Source organism: Garra rufa, chromosome 12, assembly GCF_049309525.1.
Source record: "Garra rufa chromosome 12, GarRuf1.0, whole genome shotgun sequence".
In the NCBI taxonomy this organism is placed as follows: Eukaryota; Metazoa; Chordata; class Actinopteri; order Cypriniformes; family Cyprinidae; genus Garra; species Garra rufa.
The window spans coordinates 25,720,833-25,747,736 of NC_133372.1; the positions used below are offsets into that span (position 1 = coordinate 25,720,833).

The 26,904-nt window shown below is 36.2% G+C and overlaps 1 protein-coding gene across 2 annotated transcripts; it reads left to right on the forward strand.

Moving 5' to 3' along the window:
* The first annotated feature begins 18,890 nt into the window (after window positions 1-18,890).
* On the forward strand, window positions 18,891-26,889 carry pde6d (phosphodiesterase 6D, cGMP-specific, rod, delta). 2 transcript variants are annotated; one of them, XR_012357323.1, is made up of 5 exons: window positions 18,891-19,109; window positions 23,834-23,922; window positions 24,118-24,246; window positions 24,913-25,016; window positions 26,281-26,325. XR_012357323.1 is itself a non-coding variant. In XM_073852242.1 (5 exons), exons 1-5 carry the CDS (start codon window positions 19,060-19,062, stop codon window positions 26,360-26,362), a joined length of 453 nt encoding a protein of 150 aa, XP_073708343.1. In that variant the 5' UTR covers window positions 18,891-19,059; the 3' UTR covers window positions 26,363-26,889. The 2 variants fall into 2 exon arrangements, 1 of the variants encoding a protein (XP_073708343.1); XM_073852242.1 differs by having other exon boundaries at window positions 24,118-24,243; window positions 24,911-25,016; window positions 26,281-26,889.
* Window positions 26,890-26,904: the final 15 nt, after the last annotated feature.

Sequence of the window (26,904 nt, forward strand, 5' to 3'; positions counted from 1 at the left end):
CACATAGAAAGCAGAGCATGCCTAAGAAATGAAAAAAGGAACAAAACTTCACAGACAGAATCTTCACCTCATAAAATTATATTATATAGTTATATTTTTCATGAGATCAGCTAATAATTTTTAACTCTCATGACAAATAAGTAAAGATATAAATATATGGATAGTAATATGTCAGTTTAAAATGTAATTTATTTATTTCCATTGTTATGTTTGAATGATTAAATACTGAATTGTATAAATAAATAAAAGAAAGAAAAGAAAAAAATCATTTATGTATTTATTTATTGTATTTTTAATGTCACTCTTAGTCCAGCATTTAACTCTAATAACAAATAGGTAAAGAAAAGCATTTGGCAAAATGCCCTAGAAAAGCAACCATGCATTTAAAAAGATCTCTTAAATATCTTAATATATTAATACAGTTGAGGTCAAAAGTTTACATACATCTTGCAGAATCTGCTAAATTATTTTACCAAAATAAAAGGGATCATACAAAATGCATGTTATTTTTATTTTGTACTGACCTGAATAAGATATTTCACATAAAATATGTTTACATATAGTCTACAAGAGCAAATAATAGTTGAATTTGTAAAAATGACCCCTTTTCAAAAGTTTACATACACTTTACAGGTGCTGGTCATATAATTAGAATATCTTCAAAAAGTTGATTTATTTCACTAATTCCATTCAAGACGTAAAACTTGTATAATGTATACATTCATTCCACACAGACTGATATATTTCAAGTGTTTATTTCTTTTAATTTTGATGATTATAACTGACAACTAATGAAAACCCCAAATTCAGTATCTCAGAAAATTAGAATATTACTTAAGACCAATAAAAAAAGAAAGGATTTTTAGAAATCTTGGCCAACTGAAAAGTATGAACATGTACAGCACTCAATACTTCGTTGGGGCTCCTTTTGCCTGAATTACTGCAGCAATGCGGCTTGGCATGGAGTCGATCAGTCTGTGGCACTGCTCAGGTGTTATGAGAGCCCAGGTTGCTCTGATAGTGGCCTTCAGCTCTTCTGCATTGTTGGGTCTGGCATATCGTATCTTCCTCTTCACAATACCCCATAGATTTTCTATTAAGAACAGGGATACCATGGTCCTTTAACCAGGTACTGGTAGCTTTGGCACTGTGTGCAGGTGCCAAGTCCTGTTGGAAAATGAAATCTGCATCTCCATAAAGTTGGTCAGCAGCAGGAAGCATGAAGTGCTCTAAAACGTCCTGGTATACAGCTGCGTTGACCTTGGACCTCAGAAAACACAGTGGACTAACACTAGCAGATGACATGGCATCCCAAACCATCACTGACTGTGAAAACTTTACACTGGACCTCAAGCAACGTGCCTCTCCTCTCTTCCTCCAGACTCTGGGACCCTGATTTCCAAAGGAAATGCAAAATTTACTTTCATCAGAGAACATAACTTTGGACCACTCAGCAGTAGTCCAGTCCTTTTTGTCTTTAGCCCAGGCGAGACGCTTCTGACGCTGTCTGTTGTTCAAGAGTGGCTTGACACAAGGAATATGACGGCTGAAACCCATGTCTTGCATACATCTGTGCATAGTGGTTCTTGAAGCACTGACTCCAGCTCCAGTCCACTCTTTGTGAATCTCCCCCACATTTTTGAATGAGTTTTGTTTCACAATTCTCTCCAGGGTGCGGTTATCCCTACTGCTTTTACACTTTTTTTCTACCTCATCTTTTCCTTCCCTTTGCCTCTCTATTAATGTGCTTGGACACAGAGCTCTGTGAACAGCCAGCCTCTTTTGCAATGACCTTTTGTGTCTTGCCCTCCTTGTGCAAGGTGTCAATGGTCGTCTTTTGGACAACTGTCAAATCAGCAGTCTTCCCCATGATTGTGTAGCCTACAGAACTAGACTGAGAGACCATTTAAAGGCCTTTGCAGGTGTTTTAAGTTAATTAGCTGATTAGAGGGTGGCACCAGGTGTCTTCAATACTGAACCTTTTCACAATATTCTAATTTTCTGAGATACTAAATTTGGGGTTTTCATTAGTTGTCAGTTATAATCATCAAAATCAAAAGAAATAAACACTTGAAATATATCAGTCTGTGTGGAATGAATGTATACATTATACAAGTTTCAAAACTGGATTTTTTTTTGAAGATATTCTAATTATATGACCAGGACCTGTATTCTTAATACTGTGTTGTTACCTGAATGATCCACAGCTTTAAGAAATTCAGATCAGGGTAAATTAAATTTTTATTTATTTTGTCTTCTGGGAAACATGTAAGTATATTCTGTAGTTTCTGAAGAGCAGTACTAAAAAAAAAATAAAAAAAAATAAGATCTTTATTTCGTTCAAAAGTTTACACCCCTGGCTCTTAATGCATTGTTTTTCCTTATGGGGCATCAGTGTTTGAACCTTCTGTAATAGTTACATCTGAGTCCCTCAGTTGTCCTCAGTGTGAAAATATGGACCTCACCTGAACTTTTTAACAGGCTCATTTTTTATAAATTCAACTATTATTTTTCTTGTGGACCTTTTATATGAAATATCTTGTTCAGGTCAGTACTAAATAAAAAATAACACGCATTTTGTATAATCCCTTTTATTTTGGTAAAATAATTACCATTTTGAAGATTCTGCAAGGTGTATGTAAACTTTTGACCTCAACTGTGTGTCAGTTTAAAAAGTAATTTTATTTCCATTGTTATGTTTAAATTATTAAATCCTGAATTGTAGAAATAAATCGAATAAAATAAAAATGTAATTAATTATATTTTTAAATGTCACTCTTAGTCCATAAACATGGCAAAGAAATAAGGGTGTCAGATCAGTCAACACTGCAAAGAAAAAAAAAACTGTTGTTTAAATGAAGGAGCAATTTATTTTCTATCATGGTTTGTGATTCAGTGTAGATGATATAGACCATTGGTTTTCTGATAAACTCAATGCCCTCTTTATCAAATTCCCAAATTCATTTTACGCATCACTAGCAAATTGTAAGTAATTACATTATGGCATTTTTCACCCAACAGTATTGTGTTAGTGCATACAAAACATAACAATTCTGTTCCATCAAATGTTTTGAGATATAAACAACTCATAAAAGAAAAGAAAAAAAAACTTTTTGCATGTAATACTGCATAAACATTTTAAAACACATATAATCGGTGGCCTCCAATCAGCTCTTGCTCTCTTTCCCATTACTGCCAGAAAACATGTCTAGCTCATGGTTCATGTAACCTGTCTAGATCTAATACTAGCTGTTTCACTATTAGTCTTCGCTCTCACTGGATCCTTTATTAACATACAATTCCCACAGTTCTTTCCTCAGCAGGAGTGAGTCATTGTTCCCCACTCCTGTTCTTATCTCTTTCAAGACTGATTTCACAGCATAAACAATTCTACAAAACTTTTGTTTTGTTTGAGGTTATTGAAGAATAAAATTGGTACCTGTTTTGCTACATGAGCAGAGGAGAATCAACATGATTGTTTTCTCAAATTCAATTAGCATTTTTGCTGCGGTCACATTTTTTATGGTGATTACACAGTATTGGATCAGAAATGTTGAGCTGATTTGTTATCTTCGCTTCTCATTTACTTCATCTGCATCATAGCATGTGCTCTTGCCACTCAAATGACAGGTGGATGTGCTTGAGGCTCAAGCAGTTCTCCAAAGTGACTCATTGTAACTGTAATTCTTCTTCTTGCTGTCATGACAGGAATGGATCCCCACTTTAACAAATTACACAGCAAAATAAACTGCACTTGAACGGCTGTTTCTTAACGTTTACTGCAGTATACGTTAAGTATTGAGTGAAAAATAATTTGTTTTGTTTTTTACAATAAAACAATAGTTCGATTTCTTTTCCCCTATGATTACAGAATTTAACATCTGTCCAATCTATTTCATTTTATGTTAAACTGAAAATTACATCTTATATATTTATAAAGTTGCTGTGTTTAAAGGAGTAGTTCACTTTCAGAACAAAAATTTTACAGATAATGTACTCACCACCTTGTCATCCAAGATGTTCATGTTTTTATTTCTTCAATCGTAAAGAAATTATGTTTTTTGAGGAAAACATTTCAGGATTTCTCTCCATATAATGGACTTCTATGGTGCCCCCGAGTTTGAACTTCCAAAATGTAGCTTCAAAGGGCTCTAAACGATCATAGCAGAGGAAAGAAAGGTCTTATCTAGCAAAACTATTGGTTATTTTCTAAAAAAATAAAATAAAATTTTTTACCTCAAATGCTCGTCTTGTCTAGCTCTTTGTGTACTCTGTTTAGAGATTAGAAAGTACAGTGCCTTGCAAAAGTATACCCTTCATTTTTGTCACATTTTGTTTTGTTGCAGCATTATGTTAAACTGCTTTAAATTAGTTATTCCCCACAGCAGTATACACTCCATACACCATAATAATGACAAAGCAAAAAACAGATTTGCAAATTTGACAAATTTATTAAAAATAAAACACTGAAATAAGTACATTGCATAAGTATTCATACCCTTAACTCAGTACATAGTTGAAGCACCTTTACAGCCTCAAGTCTTTTTGGGTATGATATGACAAGCTTTGCACATCTGCATTTGGCAATTATCTGCCATTCTTTGCCTCACCTTTTCACCTCTCAAGCTCTGTCAGCTTGGATGGGGGCTGGCAGACATTTTCTAGAGTCCTAGTTGTTCCAATTGTCTTCCATTATGGATAATGGAGGCTACATGCTTCTGTGAACCTTCAATGCAGCATATTTTTTTCTGAACTCTTCCCTAGATTATTGCCTTAATGCAAGCCTGTCACTGAGCTCTACAGGCAGTTATCTTGACCTCAGGACTTGGTTTTTGCTCTGATATGCATTTTCAGCTGTTAGACCTTTTCTGAGAGGTGTGTGCCTTTCTAAATCATACTCATTCAAATGATTTTGCCACAGTTTAACTCCACTCGAAGTGTAGTAACATCTAGAAGCAATATGAATGCTCCTGAGCTAAATTTCAAGTGTCCCAGAAAAGGGTATGAATACTTATGCAACAAGATCTTTTCAGTTTTTTATTTTTAATAAATTTGCACAAATGTTAAAAACCTATTTTTTGCTTTGCCATTATGGAGTAGGGAGTGTAGATTGATGTGGGGAAAAAGTAATTTAAAGTAGTTTAACATAAGGCAGCAACATAACAAAATGTGAAAAAAATGAAGGGGTATGAATAATTTTGCAAGGCACTGTATATAAATTGTAAATGTTTTTTTGAAAATAACCGATCGTTTCGCTAGATAAGACCCTTCTTCCTCGGCTGGGATCATTTAGAGCACTTTGAAGCTGCATTTAAACTGCATTTTGAAAGTTCGAACTCGGGGGCACCATAGAAGTCCATTATATGGAGAGAAATCCTGAAATGTTTTCCTCAAAAAACATAATTTCTTTACGACTGAAGAAAGAAAGACATGAACATCTTGGATGACAAGGGGGTGAGTACATTACCTGTAAATTTTTGTTCTGAAAGTGAACTACTCCTTTAAATAGTCATGGTATGAGTGTATGTTGTGGTAAAATTTCATAAGAGAAGCTCTGCGCATACAAATAATATGCAAAAGAGAGTCAACCTGAATAACTTACAAACCTGCTATAACGTGTGCATGATCTCAGCAACATTATGAGAGGTAATGATAACCGACTCTTTGAAGTGAATGAGCACTTCTTCCATTATTGTTCCATTACAGGAAATTATACATACTTCAAGTGGATTGCACCTTTATTAAGCTAAGCGTGTCTGGCCGGGGCAAAGATGAATGAGAATGTAACATAATTTAGTAAATGACTCTTAAAGCGAGACAATGAGAGATGTACCAAAGGCTCTCATGGTTATGATTTCTTTCACGTTGAGGCCAAGCCTTTTTAGTTTCAATAAAAAAACAGGCTAGCATTTTACAAAATATTAACATATTTTTTAAAAACTCATTTATTAGTGTGACAATGACAGTTCATTTCCTATAATGTGAATTCTTGAATAACACAGTGTCTAAATTTAGATCATCCAATAGGGACTTGTCCCTTTAAGGACTTCTTGTTTAATATACAGAACATGCTGTTTGGGTTGTTTAGCACCTGATTCACTAAATAATTATGCAAATTGCTATTCCAGTGCGTTTAGCACCTGTTTAAGCTGGATTGTTGGTGGTCGGTGAATAAGACTCTGATTTTTACACTGAAATACCATGTGCAAAAGTGGCACAACTCTTTCATAAACTCACCCCATAATTTGTAGAAAGTGGTGAAACCCTGCAAAAAGAAACTGCACTTTTTGTTCCGCATGTTAGATGTGTTTTCTCTTGAGAGAGTGCTTCTCTGAAAGACTGTGCACTGTCACAGTGAGATTTCCATTTACCTTTGCATTTCAAATGTAGCTGTGAGAATTGATCTCCATATATGTGGTACATAACATTCAGAAATGGATTGCATTATCCCATTCGGACCTGCTAAGAAGCTGAGAAGAAGCTCTTCATTTGTAGCCTTCCAGTGCTGTTGTACGTGCTTGCATGATTTCATGCTATTGCTGTGGCAAAAATGAGGTTGCCGTGTTATGATTAATTTCAGTATGACACTTCCATTAAGATTTAATGATAACAACAGCCACGTGAATTAAGGGATAGTTCTCCCCAAAAATGTATCTGTCATATTTTTTTTTTCTTCTGTGGACCAGTTATTTTTAAGTATGCTGGTAATCAAACAGTTTTGGTTAGAGTAATTTATAAAAAATTAAGAGTAATTTATAAAAATTACTCTGTTCAAAAGTTTACATACACTTGATTCTTAATACTGTGGTGTACCCTGAATGATTCACAGCTGTTCTTTTTAGTTGTTGTTGTTGTTGTTTGTTTAGTGATAGTTGTTTATGAGTTCCTTGTTTGTCCTGAACAGTTAAACTGCCTGCTGTTCTTCAGAAAAATCCTTCAGGCCCCACAAAGTCTTTGGTTTTTCAGCATTTTTGTGTATTTGAACCCTTTCCAACAATGACTGTATGATTTTGAGATCCATCTTTTCACACTGAGGACAACTGAGGGACTCATATGCAACTATTACAGAAGGTTCAAATGCTTGCTGGTGCTTTAGAAGGAAACACAATGCACTGAGGGGTGAAAACTTTCTGAATTTGAAGATCAGGGTAAATTTAACTTATTTTGTCATCTGGGTAACATGTTAGTATCTTCTGTAGCTTCTGAAGGGCAGTAATAAATGAAAAATATATATATATATTTAGGCAAAATGAGAAAAATATAATAAAAATATCACTCTGTTCAAAAGTTTACACCCCTGGCTCTTAATGCATCGTGTTTCTTTTTGGAGCATTAGTAAGCATTTGAACCTTCTGTAATAGTTGTTTATGAGTTGTAATAGTTTTCCTCAGTGTGAAAAGATGGATCTCAAAATCATACAGTCATTGTTGGAAAGGGTTCAAATGCACAAAAATGCTAAAAAAAAAAAAAATTGTGGGACCTGAAGGATTTTTTTCAGAAGAACAACGGGCAGTTTAACTGTTAAGGACAAACAAGAGATTCATGAACAACTATTACAAAAAAAAAACTGTGGATGCTGTGGATCATTCAGGTAACAACTCAGTATTAAGAATCAAGTGTATGTAAACTTTTGAACAGGGTCATTTTTATAAATTCAACTATTATTTTCTCTTGTGGACTATATGTAAATGTCTTTTATGTGAAATACGTCATTCAGGTCAGTACTAAATATAAAATAACATGCATTTTGTATGATCCCTCTTATTTTGTTAAAATTATTAACATTTTGCAGATTCTGCAAGGTGTATGTAAGCTTTTGACCTCAACTGTATCTCTATATTTTAGGTGGAATGTTGAAAGTTGTTTTAAATTACATTTAAACCCCTAATTTCTCTTTTAAAAAAACACTGGGTTAAAACAACACAATTTGAGTTGTTTTTAGCCCATTAGCTGGGTAAATATAGGACTGAACACCTTAGACTAAACTGATCTAGCAAGATGGGTTGTTTATTTAACTCATACAGTATATAGGTTAATTTTTTATTTCATACATAAATTTGTACTTACAGCGTAACTTAATCCACTACACCTCAGTTTACATGAGTTTACATGTAAACTACTTTATTTTCTTTATCTACGTAGGCCTACAGTTCTTAATACAAGTGTTTTTGGGGTTTTTTTGTAGAAACAACATGGTTAATTTTAATAGGGGCAATGGAGTTAAGTTGTGACTAAATATTTGTGTTACATTAACTCATTTTAATAATGTAAAACTGAGCAAGAAGCTAAAATATTTTTTTGTGTTTATGTGACTGTGATGTATGAAAAATCATTAAAACTCACCAACTTCCACTTCATCCTTTGCCCATTACAGATAGATACACAGATAGATTTTCACAGAGGCTTTTCAGTGACCTTTATCAAAGCTGCTGCTGAGAGTCTGAAGACATATGTTAAATACAGCAGTTCTCAAAGCTCAGTCATGACTCTGCTGACCTTTTAATAAGAAAGTGTTTGAAAACCCTCCAGCACTCATTTCTAAATGGCCTGTTCACCCATATTTGACAATAGCTTTGACTAGGAAAAACTGTCCTTGCTCCTATGTAAGATTAGGTCCTTAAAATAACCTCAAATTAACCCAGATGTGAGGTTGTCTGGTGAACAGTGCTCTGTGTTCCTAGGCTGTCAAAGTAATGTTCAGAGCCATACCTCTCATTCACTGCTGATAAATTAGCATGGCTGCGTTTGAAGTATAAAGGCATCAAAAGCAATCTGGGTGATTAAATTGCAAGGCTTAGAGGATGCGAGACACACACAAACAAAAAACGTCTGAATGCTGATGATGTGATCCAGAGCTATATCTGTAATTCACACCAGCGCCGTGCATCTGTTTCTGTTATTTCCCACCAGGATCAAATAGACGCACAGCAGCTGGCTGGAATTTGAACATAAAACAAACATTAGGTGGATTTTAGCTGATAAAGCAGATTTTTAGATGCTTTTTTATTCTCATCCATCCCTTCCTCATAAATTGTAGGTACACACAGCCATTAAGAACGCTATTTGCATTAAAGGTTTCCTAATGTAAAAATCTTGCATTATGATAAAACTGTGAATGCTTCCGCATTTTCATTGTACAACAATGAAATGTGTTCACATTATTTATTTATATTCTAGTCATATTCTCTCATACAGAAATGTGTTTCCATTTTGACAACTTCCTGGAGGCCTATTGAGACTTCTCTCTCTCCTGCAAGAGCTAACATTAGAAGCGGAGGCTAAATGTGGATCACTGGGTTCTTTAGGTTTTTTAAAGCCATCCCCTTTGTGTAACAAAACATACAGACTAATTATATTCCCAGGGCAATTGCAACATAATGATATTAAAGCTTAGAATTTTCAGACTAAAATGTCTAACACTAACTCAACCTGGAACGTTTAAGCTACGTTTTAAGAATTCAACGCTATCCTTCAAACTGTTCTGACTCAGTATACTTTTTTTTCTAAAAGGTCTGCATAACAATTTCCTGTAATCAAATACACTAAAAATGAACATTTCTGACTGTAACAGCATTTACAGTCTTTCTGTCTGTCACTTTTAAAGGCTTTTAAAACTTGAAGGCAAAGCTTTACACAATGTTAGTGGGTGTACTGATATTAACAATTTAGCCGATATCTAGAAGCTGATTTGTTTTTGCCAATAAATGGTTGATATTGATCTTGTTTATGGGACATCACAAATGCCAAGTTTTGTCATGAAACTCTAGATGGCACAGGCTGATGGGTCCTTAACACAAACTGATGATATTGACAGCGTTAAACTACTTGGCACAAGCTGATGTTGCATACACCTACTGTAAAGGCGTAGTGATATATTCACAACCTGATTTGTCAGGTTGAATGACATATATTTTGTTATGGAACTTACTGAACACTTCAAACAAAAGGAAAACATGCGTTCGTAAAATACCCACTCACTGATTGGTCTGCTCAACGCTGCTTTAATGCCATCTGCTGGACTAATCACGCTTACTGTTGCGTTTCTATGATTTTATTTTAAATATTTGCAAACTCACAAAAAGCTCATGAAAGGCACTTTACCTTCTTATTGCTACACATTTGCCTTCTGCTCATTTTGTTTTGGATACACCGCTTGTTCCCTTTGTGAAATCATGTTGCATAGCATCGCATCTTGCCATTACTTCCTGTTTTTGGTTCGTTTTTATGTATTTGGTCCTTGTTGCGTTCAGATTTAATTCGAACCGCACCAGAGTTTATTTGTAAGTGGACCAAGACCCATCTTTTTAGCCCATCTCGGTCCGCTTGTTTGGTGCGTACCAGGGTTCTAATGGCAGTGTTTACACTTCTTCTGAAACCCTTCACCTTCCCCAGCTCCACCTGTATAGATCTTCTATGGGTCATTATATATGCTACTTGTGCAGCAGCAGCAGTATGTCTTAAATACTCACAGCACTGTATCTGAAAAATATATTGGCAGTAGCAGTAGTAACCTAGGAAATATGTTATTTATCATTTTGTTTCAATTTTTTCTGACAGTGTCTGTCAGTAGAGATGTCAGTCTAAATCTTAATGCTATTTTGTAAAAGTTTCTGTGAAATACTTCCATGTCAGAGATATTTATGGAATATACATGTCTGATAGATTTAATAATTGAACAGATTATTTTAAATTAATTAAAGAGTATGACAGTATCAACTCATCAGTTTTGATCAGCAAACCAGATGTACTTACCCTTTTGCACTTTGCTAATATAATTAAGAGTTAAGAAATTAAAATCTGGTGTAAAAAAGAAAGTACTTGTTCAAATTAAAAAAAAAACAAAAAACATTTGAGAATTAAGCCAAAGCAATTTGGAAAAACTGTAATATTTTGTATTTTGGTAAAGAAATTCTATAGCTTTTTGTTTTTTGTTTATAAAAGTGAAGTTAGGCAACACATGTTCGACCAACCTGATCTCATGGCAATTCGTACATATTTTACGAGGTGGCTAATTGGGGAACTCGTAAATTGAGAAAAAAATTGCGGAACTCGTAAAATATGTACGATTTAGCAAAAAATAATATGAATTCGTACAAGTGAGGTTGTACAAATTCTTACTTTTTTGCTAAATCTTACATATTTTACAAATTCCCCAATTATTTTGAATTGATACGAATGACATACCCCTTAAACCTACCCGTCACTGGGGTCTAGACAAATCGTACAAAATCGTACGTGTGAGGTTGTACGAATTCGTACGAATTAGCCACCTTGTAAAATATATACAAATTGGTCGTGAGATAGCATTTGTTTGACAGGATTTAAGAGCAGTTTGCTTGAGCACAGTGTTACCAAGTCCTCAGTTTTCCTGCGAAATTGGGCTACTTGAACAGTGTTGCCGTGGGTTGTTTTTCATGTCTGTGGGTTAAAGCAACCCTAATAACTTGATAAGCCCCAGGAATCTAAATTTTACCAGGGGAACCCCGCCAAAAAAGTGTGTATTTTACCTCCCAGATAGTCTCAGCCTTAGATTGTCACGCCCACGGACCACTGGCTGAATGTCTAATGCACACTTAGCTTGAAACACTTTAGGAGTTTCAAATTCGTCCTCTGATTGGTTGAAGTATACAGGATTTCCGGGCGACATGTGTCGCATTCTTTAACGCTCTGACTGGAAGCAAAGAGGTCATGACGCTTGTGTTTACAACTGTGACGATGAATGCTTATCAGGATCAACTAAATGCTGGATTCTCAAAAGTATGTGAAATATTTAAAGTTCACGCCATAGAATCTTTAAAATACCTTCAAGAGTTCTACACACTGGTCTGTTATTGTGGCGACATTTCCACACCCATAAACATGACGCGGCACAAAACGAAACATGATTGGTTGCTTTACCTGTCAGTCATATGGCCTCATGGGCAGACCTTGGCTATTTAAAGAGGCCAAGGTTTCCAGACCATCTGCCATCGTTCTGAAGATCTGACTATGCGAGACTACCCCCCAGAACATGATTTGGCTAGTTTTGAGTAGAAGTTTTGAGTTTGTTGTGAAAACCTGGCAACCCTGCTTGAGCACTCAATGTCACTGTAATGCTCAGTGAACATAAACTAAGAATTTCTTTCCACTGGCAAAATCAGGACTAATATACCAGCTAATGTCGTCTGAGCGACTGGAAACAAGACAATAATTTTAACTGTAACACTGAATGTGACTTGTACAGGGAAAGAGGACCAAAATAGTTCTGATGAAAAATCAATGTGCCTGTTTTGATGAAAAAGCTTTCTGTTCTGATTAGTAACAGTTAGCTGCCTGACAAATTGGGGTTTTATCAATATTACTGTTATCACAGTAGACAGATCCAAATGTAAATCAGCAAAGAGCATTTCAAAGTTTCACAGATCAGAAGCAATGCTTTATAGCAGCAAATGTCTTGATGAAAAAGTGGTCAAATAATATGGCATGCTGAATGTGTGGATATGACTAAAAGCTTTAACAGTTTTTCTGTTTCACACAAGTCTCTGTGGACACTAATCTATCTTCTCTTTTAGACTATAGCTGCATGCAATATGATTGGTCTTTGCTGCTCGATAACTCCAGGTAACGAGCTGTCTAATAGAGAAGTCACAGTCTGCTTATCTTCCAGCTGCAACACTCTCTTTTAATGAGCTTTACCTAATTTCCTGCTTTTTTTATGCGCTCTCCCATTTAGCCACTGCAAGCCCTTTTCACACACTCTATTTCCTGTTCAGCTCCATTTCCAGTCAACATTAGAGCTAATTCTAGCATCATTTCTCCCTGGAAGAGAGAAGTTTAAATGATAATGGATAATTTGGTCATTTTGGTGGTGACAACTAACCCAAATTGATATAATAAGTTGTGTGCTAAAGACACATACAGAAAAAACTTTGAACTGTTGATGTGACACCCAGACTTTCTGCTCAGGGTTCTGAGAGTCACAATGGACTCACACTGGCCGTGTAAGAGCTGTTATTCAGCTCTAGCATTTCTTCATACAGTATGAATAGCATTTATTCTCCATTCCCTCAAAAAGAAAATGATTTCATGGGGTGAACAGCAAAAAGGCACACGTGTGGCCGAAAGCACTGAGTGCAATCGACTGGCTGATTTCTCATTAAAATCTCCAGATTTCTTTGGTGTTTATATGAAAGCCAGTCATAGCAGTCAAAGAATAGAGCAGTTAGAGTTTGCTAGTGGCTTTGAGTATTGCTAGGAAGTTGCAAAAATGTTCTGGGTGGTTGCTAGGGTGATTTTTTGTGGTTGTGAGGGCATTGTTAGGCATTTTCTACGGCAGGGCTGGGCAGTTGGGTCCTGGAGGGGCCACTGTCCTGCAGAGTTTAGCTCCAACTATAATCAAACACACCTGCCTGTAGCTTTCAAGTGATCTTGAAGACATTGATTAGCTTGTTCAGGTGTGTTTGATTAGGGTTGGAACTGAACTCTGCAGGACAGTAGCCCTCCAGCACAGAATTTGTCCAGCCCTGTTCTAGTGTCTTCTGAATGGATGATCTGTTATTAGGGTGTTTTTGGGTGCTTGCTAGGTAGTTACTAGGGCGTTCAGGTTGGTTTCAAAGTAGTTGGTAGGGTGTTCTGTGTGGTTGTGAAATCATAGCAATTTGGTAGGGTGTTGTGGGCAGTTGCTAAGTGGTTGTTAGGGTGTTCTGTGTGGTTGTGAGGTCATAGTCATTTAGTAGGGTGTTCTGGGTGGTTGTTAGGGTGTTGTTTTTGACTTCTGTGTGGTTGTGAAGTCATAGTTGTTTAGTAGGGTGTTCTGAGTGGTTGCTAAGTTGTTGTTAGGGTGTTCTGTGTGGTTGTGAGGTCATAGTCATTTGGTTGGGTGTTTTGGGTGGTTGTTAGGGAGTTCTGGGTGATTGCTAAGTGGATGTTACAGTGTTCTCTGTGGTTGTGAGGTCATAGTCATTTGCCTGGGGGTTCTGGGTGGTTGCTAAGTGGTTGTTAGGGTATTCTGTGTGGTTGTGAGGTCATTTGGTAGGGCGTTATGGGTGGTTGTTAGGGTGATGTTTTGGTGTTCTGTGTGGTTGTGAGGTCATAGTCATTTGGTAGGGTGTTTTAGCTGGTTGTTAGTGTGTTGTTTTTGAGTTCTGTGTGGTTGTAAAGTCATAGTTGTTTGGTAGGGTGTTCTGAGTGGTTGCTAAGTGGTTGTTAGGGTGTTCTGTGTGGATGTGAGGTCATAGTCATTTGGCTGGGTGTTTTGGGCGGTTATTAGGGTGTTCTGGGTGATTGCTAAGTGGTTGTTACAGTGTTCTCTGTGGTTGTGAGGTCATAGTCAGTCGGCTGGGGGTTCTGGGTAGTTGTTAGGGTGTTCTGTATGATTGCTAAGTGGTTGTTAGGGTATTCTGTGTGTTTGTGAGGTCATAGTGATTTGGTAGGGTGTTCTGGGTGGTTGTTAGGGTGTTGTTTTGGTGTTCTGTGTGGTTATGAGGTCATAGTGATTTGGTGGGGTGTTTTAGCTGGTTGTTAGGGTGCTGTTTTGGAGTTCTGTGTAGTTGTGAAGTCATAGTTGTTTGGTGTGGTGTACTGGGTGGTTGTTAGGGTGTTCTGGGTGTTTGTGAAGTGGTTGTGAAGGTGTTTTGTGTGGTTGTGAAGTTATAGTCATTTGGTAGAGTGTTCTGGGTGGTTTTTAGGGTGTTGTTTTGGTGTTCTGGCTGGTTGTGAGGTCATAGTCATTTTGTAGGGTGTTCTGGCTAGTTGTTAGGGTGTTGTTTTGGTGTTCTGTGTGGATGTGAGGTGATAGCCATATGATAGGGTGTTTGGCTGGTTGTTAGGGTGTTCTGGGTGGTAGCTAATGTGCTGTTAGGTCTTAGTCATGTGGTCTGGTGTTCTGTGTGGTTGTGAAGTCATCCCTGTTGAAAAAAAACAGAATATGCTGGTTAGGTATGTTTTGAAGCATTTTGCTGGTTTGAGCAGGTTTAATCTGGTCTTGTGCTGATCCTACGCTGGTTCTAAGCAACTAGCTCCTGCTCAGGACCAGTTTAGGACTAGCACATGGCCAGCTTATACCAGCTCAAAACCAGCTTAAACCAGTTCATAACCATCTAAGGTCCAGCTTAAACCAGCTCAAACCATCCAACATACCTAACCAGAATATGCTGGGTTTTTTTTTTTTCAAAAGGGATAGTTTGGTAGGGTGTTCTGTGTGGTTGCTAAGTGGTTGTTAGGGTGTTCTGTGTGGTTGTGAGGTCACAGTCTTTTGTTTGGGTGTTCTGGGTGGTTACTAAGTGGTTGTTAGGGTGTTCTGTTGCCCAGCCCTGTTCTAGGGTCTTCTGAAGGAATTCTGTGTTGTTAGGTGGGTGGATGTTTATAAGGGTGTTTTGCTAGGTAGTTACTAGAACGTTCAGGTTGGTTTTAAGGTAGCTGATAGGGTGTTCTGTGGTTGTGTCATAGTAGTTTGGTAGGGTGTTTTGGGTCATTGTTAGGGTGTTGTGGGTGGTTGCTAAGTGGATGTTAGGTTGTTCTATGTGGTTGTGAGATCACAGTAACTTGGTAGGGTGTTGTTTTTGGTGTTCTTTGTGGTTGTGAGGTCATAGTCCCTTGGTTGGGTGTTCTGGGTTGTTGCTAAGTGGATGTTAGGGTGATCTGTGTGGTTGTGAGGGCATAGCCATTTGATGGGGTGTTCTGAGTAGTAACTATGTGGTTTCTCAGATGTTTTGAGTGGGTGCTAGGGTGTTAGGGTGTTGCTATTGGCTGTTCTGTATGATGGCTAGACGGTTGTTGTGATGCAGTTACTAAAGTGTTTCTAGGTGTTCCGGATAGTTGCTAGGGCATTCTGTGTGTTTGCTTAGCAGTTGCTAGGGTATTGCTTTGTAGTTACTCAAGGGTTTCTAGTATTTTCTGGGTGGTTACAAGGGTGTTGCTATGCAGTTGCTAGAGTGTTCTGGGTGGTTGCTATCATGTTATGAGTGGTAGCCAGGTTGTTGCTAGGGTGTCCTAGGTGATTGCAAGGTAATTGCAGATAGATAGATTCTCTTTAATCTTATGGGATGTTTTAAAATACCAAAAAGCAATTACATGTTTTTGACGTGATATGATATTAAAAAGATTACCACACTGAACAACAGGGTGCAAAATATTGCAGTTTCCTGGGAACTGGTAATGCGATTTTTGTCTTTTGTCTATTTTTTTATGTTGTTTTTCTAAGAAATGATTTGAACAGCTGCAGCTCTGACATCATAAAACAGCATTACATGTGTGAGGCTGGATTCAGCACTGTCTTTTATGTAATGGCCTCACTGCTCTGAACTGTCACGATAACAGCCACAAAAGCAACTCTCAGTTCAAAGAACTGCAATAACACGCAAGTTTGAAATGAAAAGTATTTATTGAAAACAGCAGATGATGAAATTTACTGAATGTAATTCTTAAAAGAGTCTATGTAAATATGAAGTAAAGAATGCCCTGCTTATTTTATATGAAGTGTATAGATAATAAAAGGTGGCTTTTGTGTCCCTCCAGTGCCTTTTCAGCTGGAGGACTGTTAAGAAAATAGAAAGGTACCATGGGGTATACGTCAATAGGCCTGTCTTAATTTTTGTGTGCATTCTCATCATACCACCTTTGATATGAGACCTAATCATGCATTAAAGATGAGGTGAAAGGTGTAATTATTAATTGAACAGCTCAGGTCTAAGTTTGTCTCGTCTTTTGGAAGGGTAATTTGAAGTGACGAGTTTGTGATGTAGAGAATCTCTGCTCCTGTCTTTCATATTACAACATTCTCCATCACTGCTTCAACTGACACTAACCAGAACAACATTTGACACTTGACAGAATTGGAGTAACAGTACATTCAGTTAAAAAGTAAAGCTCAGCTGCTTGAAAAATATTAAAAATGTGGGATAATATCTTATTGCATGATTTTTTTTTTCAATCAGGCACTTTTAGACTTCATAGTATTCATGTAATATTTACGCCAGTTTGCAATTCTAAGAACATGCATAGATCTTGATTTTTAAATGCAGCGTACAGTGCTATTTGTGGTCGAGCAGTCTGACTGAAAGATGCTATGTCAAATTTAGTATTTGTAAGGAAAAAAATGAAATCCATGCACAAGTATATTTTAGTTGCTGGGAGAAGCAGAGACAGCAATTTATGTAATAGATTGCATAGGATTTTGCAGACCTCTGCAGAGACATAAGATTTACTGTTAATGTAAGGGCTTTCTCTGCACAGTTTCTCATCCTTTCACTCTTGGCTGTGATATCTCTGAAATAGCAGAGCTGTGTTTTATGAAGGATCATATATTTCAATTTTTTTTTTTTTGATGAATGATTAAGTGTCCATGAACTTCCATTTTCTGTTACTTAATTACTCAGTTAATAATTTATTTTAACTAAAATGTTTTAATAAAAACTATTATTAATATTCATTTCAAATACATGTAATGAGTGGAACGAGTAGGTGAAATTAATTAATCCCTTGAAAAGGTAGAGGTCAAGGCTCTGCAAGAAGGTTTTTTCCTTGTATTATTGCACCACCCCCTGGTCACTTTCTTCCATGACTGGTCCTCTTTGAATAAAATAAAATAGTTTATAATACAAACACTGAATTGAATAGAAATTGTGTGCTAGTGTAGTGCTGAGTAGAGCAGAGACGAGTACTTTATGTAAGACAGGTCTCTTGTGGTTTTTACATGACCACTCTCTTTTTAAGTCACAAGGAGAGCATTTTGAGACTTGTTCATAAATTGCACAAAATAGCCATCATTATTTCCTGTTCTGGTTTTTGCTTAGCCACAGGGCTTCTTTTAGACATATAATTTGCAGGCACAGAGCTTTCATAATACAGTAAACTGCTAAACTGTTTTTATGTGTTGTGAAGAGAAACTGATCTGCAAATGCTGCTGTGTACAGCTTGACTCTGCTGACACATGACCATGAGTTTTACAATAATAATAATATATTTTTACATGAAGTACACATCTCTACTCTGCACTACACTATAGCTCCAAGCACGCAATTTATATTAAGATGAGCCTTTCTATTATAATACATTAATTTTATTAATGTATTAATATTTAGAAAATCGTCGTAAAGTATAAAATGGAGCCACATGGATGTTAAAGACAATTCGTGACAAAATAATAATATTTTACCTAAAGAGAACAATTTAGCCTCGTTTATAGTCCACTATCCATTAATGAAGCATTATTCAACTGAATTGTATTTATATGTGACTCTGGCCCACAAAACTAGTCTTAAGTAGCATGGGTATATTTGTAGCAATAGCCAAAAATACATTGGTCAAAATGATCAATGATCAATTGCCCAAATCATTAGGATATTAAGTAAAGATCATGTTCCATGAAGATATTTTGTAAATTTCCTACCGTAAATATATCAAAACTTAATTTTAGATTAGTAATATGCATTGCTAAGAACTTCGTTTGGACAACTTTAAAGGCGATTTTCTCAATATTTAGATTTTTTTGCACCCTCAGATTCCAGATACAAACATTATCCTATCCTAACAAACCATACATTAATGGAAAGCTTATTTATTCAGCTTTCAGATTTATAAATGAAAAATAAAACGACCCTTTTGAATGGTTTTGTGGTCCAGGGTAACATATGTTATTCCCTGTACGTTCCATGAAGCCCCTTATTTATTCCATAGCAAATAACGTACAGAAAACTTTTTGTCTCACATGCGCTTCCGTTCTGCTGCGTCCGAAGGACGTTTGAGGGGTTGCCATCGGTGACGCGTCCCTACGCAACCAAACCCCGCCTTGGTTCTTGCATCTCCGCTCTGATTGGTGCATTTAATCCAGGCCTTCGAAAACTCGCTAGATGATTGGACAAACCAGCTGTCAGTCTCCCAAAAAAATCTATTTACAGTAGGTTGTGAGCGGATCAAGTGTATCCGTTCAGATTAAAGCTGGATCTCACTGTAACTAAAGCTTTTTCGAGGTGGATTTTGTGTATCGACAAGCAATTTTATACAGTATTTATAAATTATTACTCGGCGGAACGTTTTAATTTGTCTTTTTTCGTCTGCTGAAGCTGAAGATCCAGAAAAAAGATGTCTTCGGATGAAGACAGAGCGAAGGAGATTCTGAAGGGGTTTAAACTGTATCCTTAAGTGATGATGGGACAGATTAGCCTGCTAGCTGCAAACCTCAAACTCAGACAACTTTGCATTATAGCTATCTGGTTTTATTTATATGTAAATCTGGATTAGGTACTTCATTTAACGGTTATGAAACAAGGACTTCAGTGTTATTGATGCTGTGAGAGATGCTGGTTACAGTTAGCAGACAAACTAACGTTAGGAGGTGAACTAGTTTCATATTACGTTATGCTTTATTAGTTATGTTCGATACTTGGTTTCAGTTACAACAATATCATCTATAAATTTAATTGCTATTTGCCGGCTGTGTGTCAGACTGTCAGTCTACTCATTTTGGATGTATTAACACTTAAACGTCCAAGTGAGTTTTTAAACTGTTGAATTTCATCTTGTTAAGTTTTTAGTCGGCATAAATGAGCAGTTTGTTTGCTATGTAGTGTTTGAATGAATAGATTACGTCTGTTATTTATAATTGTATAAATATGCGTTTGTTAATGTGCATACCTGGATTATAGTTACTGTAATATTGTAATTTACTAGTGCAGTTAATCATATTGAAGACAGTCATTTCAAAGCAATCTTGTGCTTATTAGGTATAGACACTTCCAGGTCAAATTACCACTATGTTTGGCATTTATTTGAGCATGTCAGCATTATTAACTAACTGTGGGATGTTGTTATTTCCTTCAGCTTAAAGTTTGGTTAATGTTCACATGGGCTTCAGGATACTATGAGACTGACAGGGACCTGATTCTTGGGATCAGGTGCATTAGACAGGTGAAATCTCCTCACACAGTTTGTGCCTGCCATCACGATTACATAACATTGGCTAGTGTTTCTATAATAGGCTCTGTAAATCTGACCAGAATAATCACACTAGCACCAGAACCTTCAGATAGGGTGAAAATGGCCATGTCTGGAACATTTGGACTGCCCTGTCAGTCCTGATGTACGCTGTTTTCCAAATATTTCTGCAGGTAGACATGGGTCTACCCTATGTGACCTTCTCTGGGAAAGCAAGGGTTTGTCTTACAGGCTGGTAATTCTTAAATCCTTGATTTGAAAGGACAGGGATTTGCTGCCTTATGCTTCTCGCATCCTGTGTGCCGCTTTGAGGCATAGCTGTGGAAAATGATTAAAACTTATGGGAGCGTTAAGGTTTGTGGACGATAGTGTCTAAAAGTCTGTAAGGAAGTATTTTGGATTTACATTATTGTTCAGAAAGTTTGGGGTCATGAAGTTTTTAAAAAAATAAATGAATAATTTTATTTGGCAAAGCTACAAATTACAAAGCAATGTATTACATTTCTCAAAAGTGACGATGAATGTTACAAAATAACATTTTGAACTTTCTATTTATCAAAGAATCCTAAAGAAATGCTTCTACAAAATGGTTTCTCCAAAATATAATCAGCACAACTGTTTCCAACACTATTAATAATGTTTCTTGAGCACCAAATCAGCATATTAGACTGATTTGTGTAGGATCATGTGACACTAAAGACTGGAGTAATGGCATGTCTTTAAAAACATTAAAAATCTTACCAACCCCAAACTTTTTAAACAGTAGTGTATGTTAAAGTGTATGGATAAAACATTCAGGTATCATTTTATCTAGAATATTTGTGACCCTGGACCACAAAACCAGTCAAAAGTAGCATATTTGTTGCAATAGCCAACAATACATTGTTTGGGTCAAAATGATCTAATTACAAAATATTTTATTTTATGCCAAAATCATTAGGATATTAAGTGAAGATCATGTTCCATGAAGATATTTTGTAAATTTTATACTGTAAATATATCAAAACTTAATTTTTGATTAGTAATATGCATTGCTAAGAACTTAATTTGGACAACTTTAATGGCGATTTTCTCAATATTTTGAATTTTTTGCACCCTCAGATTCCAGATTTTCAAATAGTTGTAACTTGCCCAAATATCATCCTATACTAACAAACCATACATCAATGGAAAGCTTATTAACTTTTGGATGATTTAAATTAAATGTATAAATTGACCCTTATGACTGGTTTTGTTGTCCAGTTCACATTTTAACTTTACCGGAGAATGGGCTGGTATGCCATAAATATCACTACCTAGGCCTATCTAAAACATGTTTTATGCACAATGTCTATTATTGCATTACCCCTGTACGTAATTTTAGAGCTCAGCTCTGTTTTTTCACCAAATATGTGTCATCTTTGTATAGCACAGCTCTTTATAGCCGTGAATCTGGTACAATGTACTGTAGTTACACAGCACAAACCAATTTTCAAAGGCTGTTTCATGCAATTTTATCTCCAGGCTTCATCATCATATTTGCCCTGCGTACTTTTTTTAACCCCAGTGTGCCCCAGAGGTGGCTACTGTGTGCACAGCACCATCCCCTTGAGTGGCTACAAAAAAAAACAATGACTTAAATAATGAAATGACACATATTGTATTATGTGTCAAATAAAGTTTGTTAGATTTGAAGGTGTGTGGATTTCGTGTGCCTGCAAAGCAAGTTTTATGTTCTTCTTCCCGGAACACAGTACTGTCTGTGTATTTTGGTAAAGCGTTAGAACTAACATAGCATCCACTGCCATCATTTTTAATGAGGTAAAATGTGATGCGTTTGATGTACTATTTTTTTTTATTTTAAACTACACAGTTACTCTGGCTCTTTGGCACCAGTAACAACAGAGTGGAAATGGTAACAATATGCAACAATGGATGAGTTTTTAAAAATGAATGTGGCTTCCATGAAAGCATTGGCGCCGAAGGGACTAATTACCTCGACAGTGACAGTGTTTGTGAGTAAAAGGGTCTCTCCCCTGCGACTCTCTCAGTGTGCTCAGCAGGTGAGATCCCACAGACATCTGTCACCAATAATCTCAAATGCAGTTGCCTAGTTCAGCAAATACAGAGCCTGGCACTTTAAGGCAGTAGTTACTCATTTTTAGTGACTTCTGCTGTTCAGAGTGAAATATATCACAGGATAGAGCACATTAAATTAATTGGAAGTCTGGAATTTGCCAGATTGATGTTTAAGCTTGTTAATATGAATAGGAAACATTTAAAACAGTAATTTTTGTAGTCTATACATTGTGTTTGGAGATACAGGATCTATTCAGTAAAGTTACCACTGAATATTTCAATTTGCTTCAGTTTGGTGATACATAAAGTGATTTTGGAATTCATTCAAGTATTTTAATGCCTCAGAATAGTTGCACATAAAATTGAGTCTCCATTAAAAATGAGAAGAACCAAATAATAAATACAAATATTGAAACAATATAATATAGGGAGATAGGGAAGGATAAAGGATCTTTATGATGAGCCCGTTTTTATTCCTACAGGAACAACTTAGGGATTTGCATTTGTTAAGCAGCATTTATGTGTCGCTATTAATGCTTGAAAGATAGATTAGGATTAGTGATACATGTAGCACACTTCTCCAGCCCTGACTGAGATCTCATGGGCTTGGTTACTAGGGATTGTGCTATGCACCTGTAATGACACATGCAGCCTTGTGTGAGTGCTTTACTAGCCTGAAAGGGTCATACAGGTGGTCTGAAGATGAAGTGGTCAGATGTCATTGACACAGAGTACAGGACATTGTCACAAACCATTGTTTAGCAGACAGATCAGGCTGTTTTTAGATTTCAAGTGTGGTCTGTTTCAGTTAGCCCTGCTGGGCTTGTTTGCGTTTGCGATTTGTAACTAATTGTTGCTAAATGCAATGGTTAGATGCTCTTGAATTTAGACTTTTGAGAATTACTTACTTTCCTCTATGGAACACAGAGTGAATGAGATAGATGTTCAGTGAATTTAATCTTAAAGTGTGTTCCTCACACAAAGCTAGGCTTGTTATATGGCGTTAGAAGAGTTGGAATATAGTGACAGCGTCTTAAAGGAGTAGTTCACTTTCAGAACAAAAATGTACAGATAATGTACTCACCCCCTTGTCTTGTCTTTCATGTCTTTCTTTCTTCAGTTGTAAAGAAATGGTGTTTTCTGAGGAAAACATTTCAGGATTTCTCTCCATATAATGGACTTCTATGGTGCCCCTGAGTTTGAACTTCCAAAATGCAGTTTAAATGCAGCTTCAAAGGGCTCTAAATGATCCCAGCCGAGGAAGAAGGGTCTTATTAATAAATGATCGGTTATTTTCTAAAAAGCTCTACACAGAGTACACACAGAGCTAGACAAGACTAGCATTTGTGGTTAAATAGTATTTTTTTTTTTAAATAACCAGTCGTTTTGCTAGATAAGACCCTTTTTTGATCGTTTAGAGCCATTTGAAGCTGCATTTTGGAAGTTCAAACTCGGGGGCACCATAGAAGTCCATTAGATGGAGAGAAATCCTGAAATGTTTTCCTCAAAAAACATAATTTCCTTACGACTGAAGAAAGAAAGACATGAACATCTTGGATGACAAGGGGGTGAGTACATTATCTGTAAACTATTCCTTTAAGGACTGCTTTCATAATGCTTTTTGTTGTTGTTTTGGTGAAAGAAAGTCATACAGGTTTGAAATGCCATGAGGTAAACAATGACACAATCTTCACGTTTATGTGAAATTTTACTTGAGGCCCAATGAGCCTGACAAGTTTTATGTACTGTTAAACATCATGCAAATGTATCTTCTTTGTCAGATGCCTTTTTCTAGAAAGTTGGCCCTGATATCAGGAGATATTTTCCATTGTCAGTCTGTTTGCATGCCTTAACTTGTCTTTAGAAACTGGATGAATCTTAGAGATGCGGAGACAGGGAAGGTTCTCTGGCAGGGAACTGAAGACCTCTCTCTTCCTGGGGTAGAACATGAAGGTTTGTGGATCTCAGCATTACCTTACATTAAAGATTTAGACTATTGACTCGATTAAGCTATGCCAGTTCTTCTCTAATGTCTACTACTTCACAGCTCTTTTTAGCGATGTCAGTAAGAGGTCAAGATCAGTTTTCAGTTCTAAATTTGGTACAGAAACTGCCTTGTAACTAACAAATTTGATTCTGTTTTTTCAGCTCGGGTTCCTAAGAAGATCCTGAAATGTAAAGCAGTCTCCAGAGAGCTGAATTTCTCCTCAATAGAAAAACTGGAAAAATTCCGACTGGAGCAGAAAGTTTTCTTTAAAGGCCAGTGCCTAGAAGGTTGTTCTAATTCTTTTCTTGCACATTGCACTGTATGATAAGGAATAGCAATAATGATAGTAGTGTAAAAAATAGAGCTCGCTTTTATAAAATGTCTGGTTCTGAAATATCTTTACAATGATCTAACATAGAGATGTATTCTCGAACAAGGAGCTCTAATATAAATGACTTTATTCATTGTTCATTGATTAAAAAAGGACGTAATCCTTTTGTAATCCATTTCTAAGTGTCACCACTGAAATCCTGTTAAAACTGAATTTCACAGGGGTTAGTTCACCCAAAAATGACAATTCTGTCATTAATTACTCACTTTTCTGACCCTGCATAGACAGCAATGCAAGGTAGTAAAGACATTGACTTAAATGTGGTAGTTGCGTTGCTGTCTATGCAGGGTCAGAAAGCTCTCGGATTTAATCAAAAATATCTTATTTTGTGTTCTGAAGATGAATGAAGGTCTTACAGGTTTGGAACGACATGAAGGTGAGTAATTAATTACAGAATTTTCATTTTGGGGTGAACTATCCATTAAAATATGAATTTCCAGACTTTATTTGTCAGGATACTTTATCTGTGTAATTTGAAAAACTTGGACAAACAATTTGAAGAACTGTTGAAAGCTTGTTTGTGAAAGAAAAGTGCTTACACATGTACCTTGTCTTTTTTTCAGAGTGGTTTTTTGAGTTTGGCTTTGTGATTCCTAATTCTACAAACACATGGCAGTCTTTGATAGAAGCTGCACCAGAGTCACAGATGATGCCTGCAAATGTCTTAACGTAAGAGTTTCCTTGAAAAAACATATTTATGATATTGTACATATTAGATACAGTTGAGGTCAAAGGATTACATGCACCTTGCAGAATCTGGAAAATAATAGCAGAGATCATACAAAATGCATGTTGTTTTTTTATTTAGTACTGACCTGAATAAGATATTTCACATAAAAGAAGTTACATATAGTCCACAAGAGAAAATAATAGTTGAATTTATAAAATGACCCTGTTCAAAGTTTACATACCCTTGATTCTTAATATTGTGTTGTTACCTGAATGATCCACAGCTGTGTGTGTTTTTTTTTTTTTTTTTTTTTGTTTAAAGATAGTTGTTCATGAGTTCCTTATTGCTCCTGAACAGTTAAACTGGCCGCTGTTCTTTAGAAAAATCTTTCAGGTCCCACAAATTCTTTGGTTTTTCACCATTTTTGTGTATTTGAACCCAATCCAAATATGACTGTATGATTTTAAGATCCATCGTTTCACGCTGAGGGACTCATATGCAACTATTACAGAAGGTTCAAAGACACTGATGTCTCAGAAGGAAATATGATGCATTAAGAGCTGGGGGTGAAAACTTTCTGAATTTGAAGTTTAGGGTAAATTTACCTAATGTTCTGTAGCCTTTGAAGGACAATACTAAATAAAAAAATAAAAAAGATATTTAGGCAAAATAAGAATAATTTACACATCTTCATTCTGTTCAAAAGTTTACACCCCTGGCTCTTAATGCATCGTTTTTTCTTCTGAAGCATCAGTGAGCATTTAAACCTTCTGTAATAATTGCATATGAGTCCCTCAGTTGCCCTCAGTGTGAAAAGATGGATCCCAGCATCATACAGTCATTTTTGGAAAGGGTTCAAATACACAAAGCTAAAAAAAAAAAGAAATTTGTGGGATTTTTCTAAAGAACAGCAGGCAGTTTAACTGTTCCGGACAAACAAGGGATTCATGAACAACTGTCACTAAACCAAAAAAAAACATCTGTGGATCATTCAGGTAACAACACAGTATTAAGAATCAAGTGTAATTAAACTTTTGAAAAGGGTCAGTTTTATAAATTCAACTATTATTTTCTCTTGTGGACTATATGTAAACATCTTATATGTAAAACATCTTATTCAGGTCAGTACTAAATAAATAATACCATTCATCTTATGTTGGTAACATTTTGCAGATTCTTCAGGGTGTATGTAAACTTTTGACCTCAACTGTATTAGTAAAAAGTTGCTTGTGGATTAATCACATTCAATTTCTTCTCTTGCAGTGGTAATGTTGTTATAGAGACCAAGTTTTATGATGACGACCTTCACGTCAGCACATCCCGGGTACGACTCTTCTACGTCTGAGACATGGAACCTTATTTTTTTTGTTTTGTTTTGTTACTGTCACTCCTGAGGATGGACCCATCACTACAAGTTTGAATAGCCAGAGGAGACACTTCTGAGGCGCTGTCATGACAGCATTAAAGCGAACATTTCAATAAAACCCAGTTTCAAGACAAATGATCACAACACTTTTATGGCAGATAAGGACTTGTACATAAGAGCTACCATGCTCATGACAACCTGGTTGTGTAAAATACATGTTTGTATATTTTTCTTCTTCACCTTCTATAATTCAATCCTGCAATGTACACTGCTTCCTCATCAGCTGTTTTTAAAAGGTTTGCTCCCAGTATGTGTGATTATTCTTCGTCTTATTGTTTTTTGTTTTTTTTAGTTGAACTGTAAGATAGGCTGTGTTTTAAAATAAATGATGTAATTATGGATTAAAATATTCATATTAAAACTTCCTCTCTCGCATTTCTCCCTCAAGTTTTTCCCAACAGAATGAGTAATCTCATAATTGCTTTTGTAGCCTATTTTTATTGCACACATTGTACAGGAAA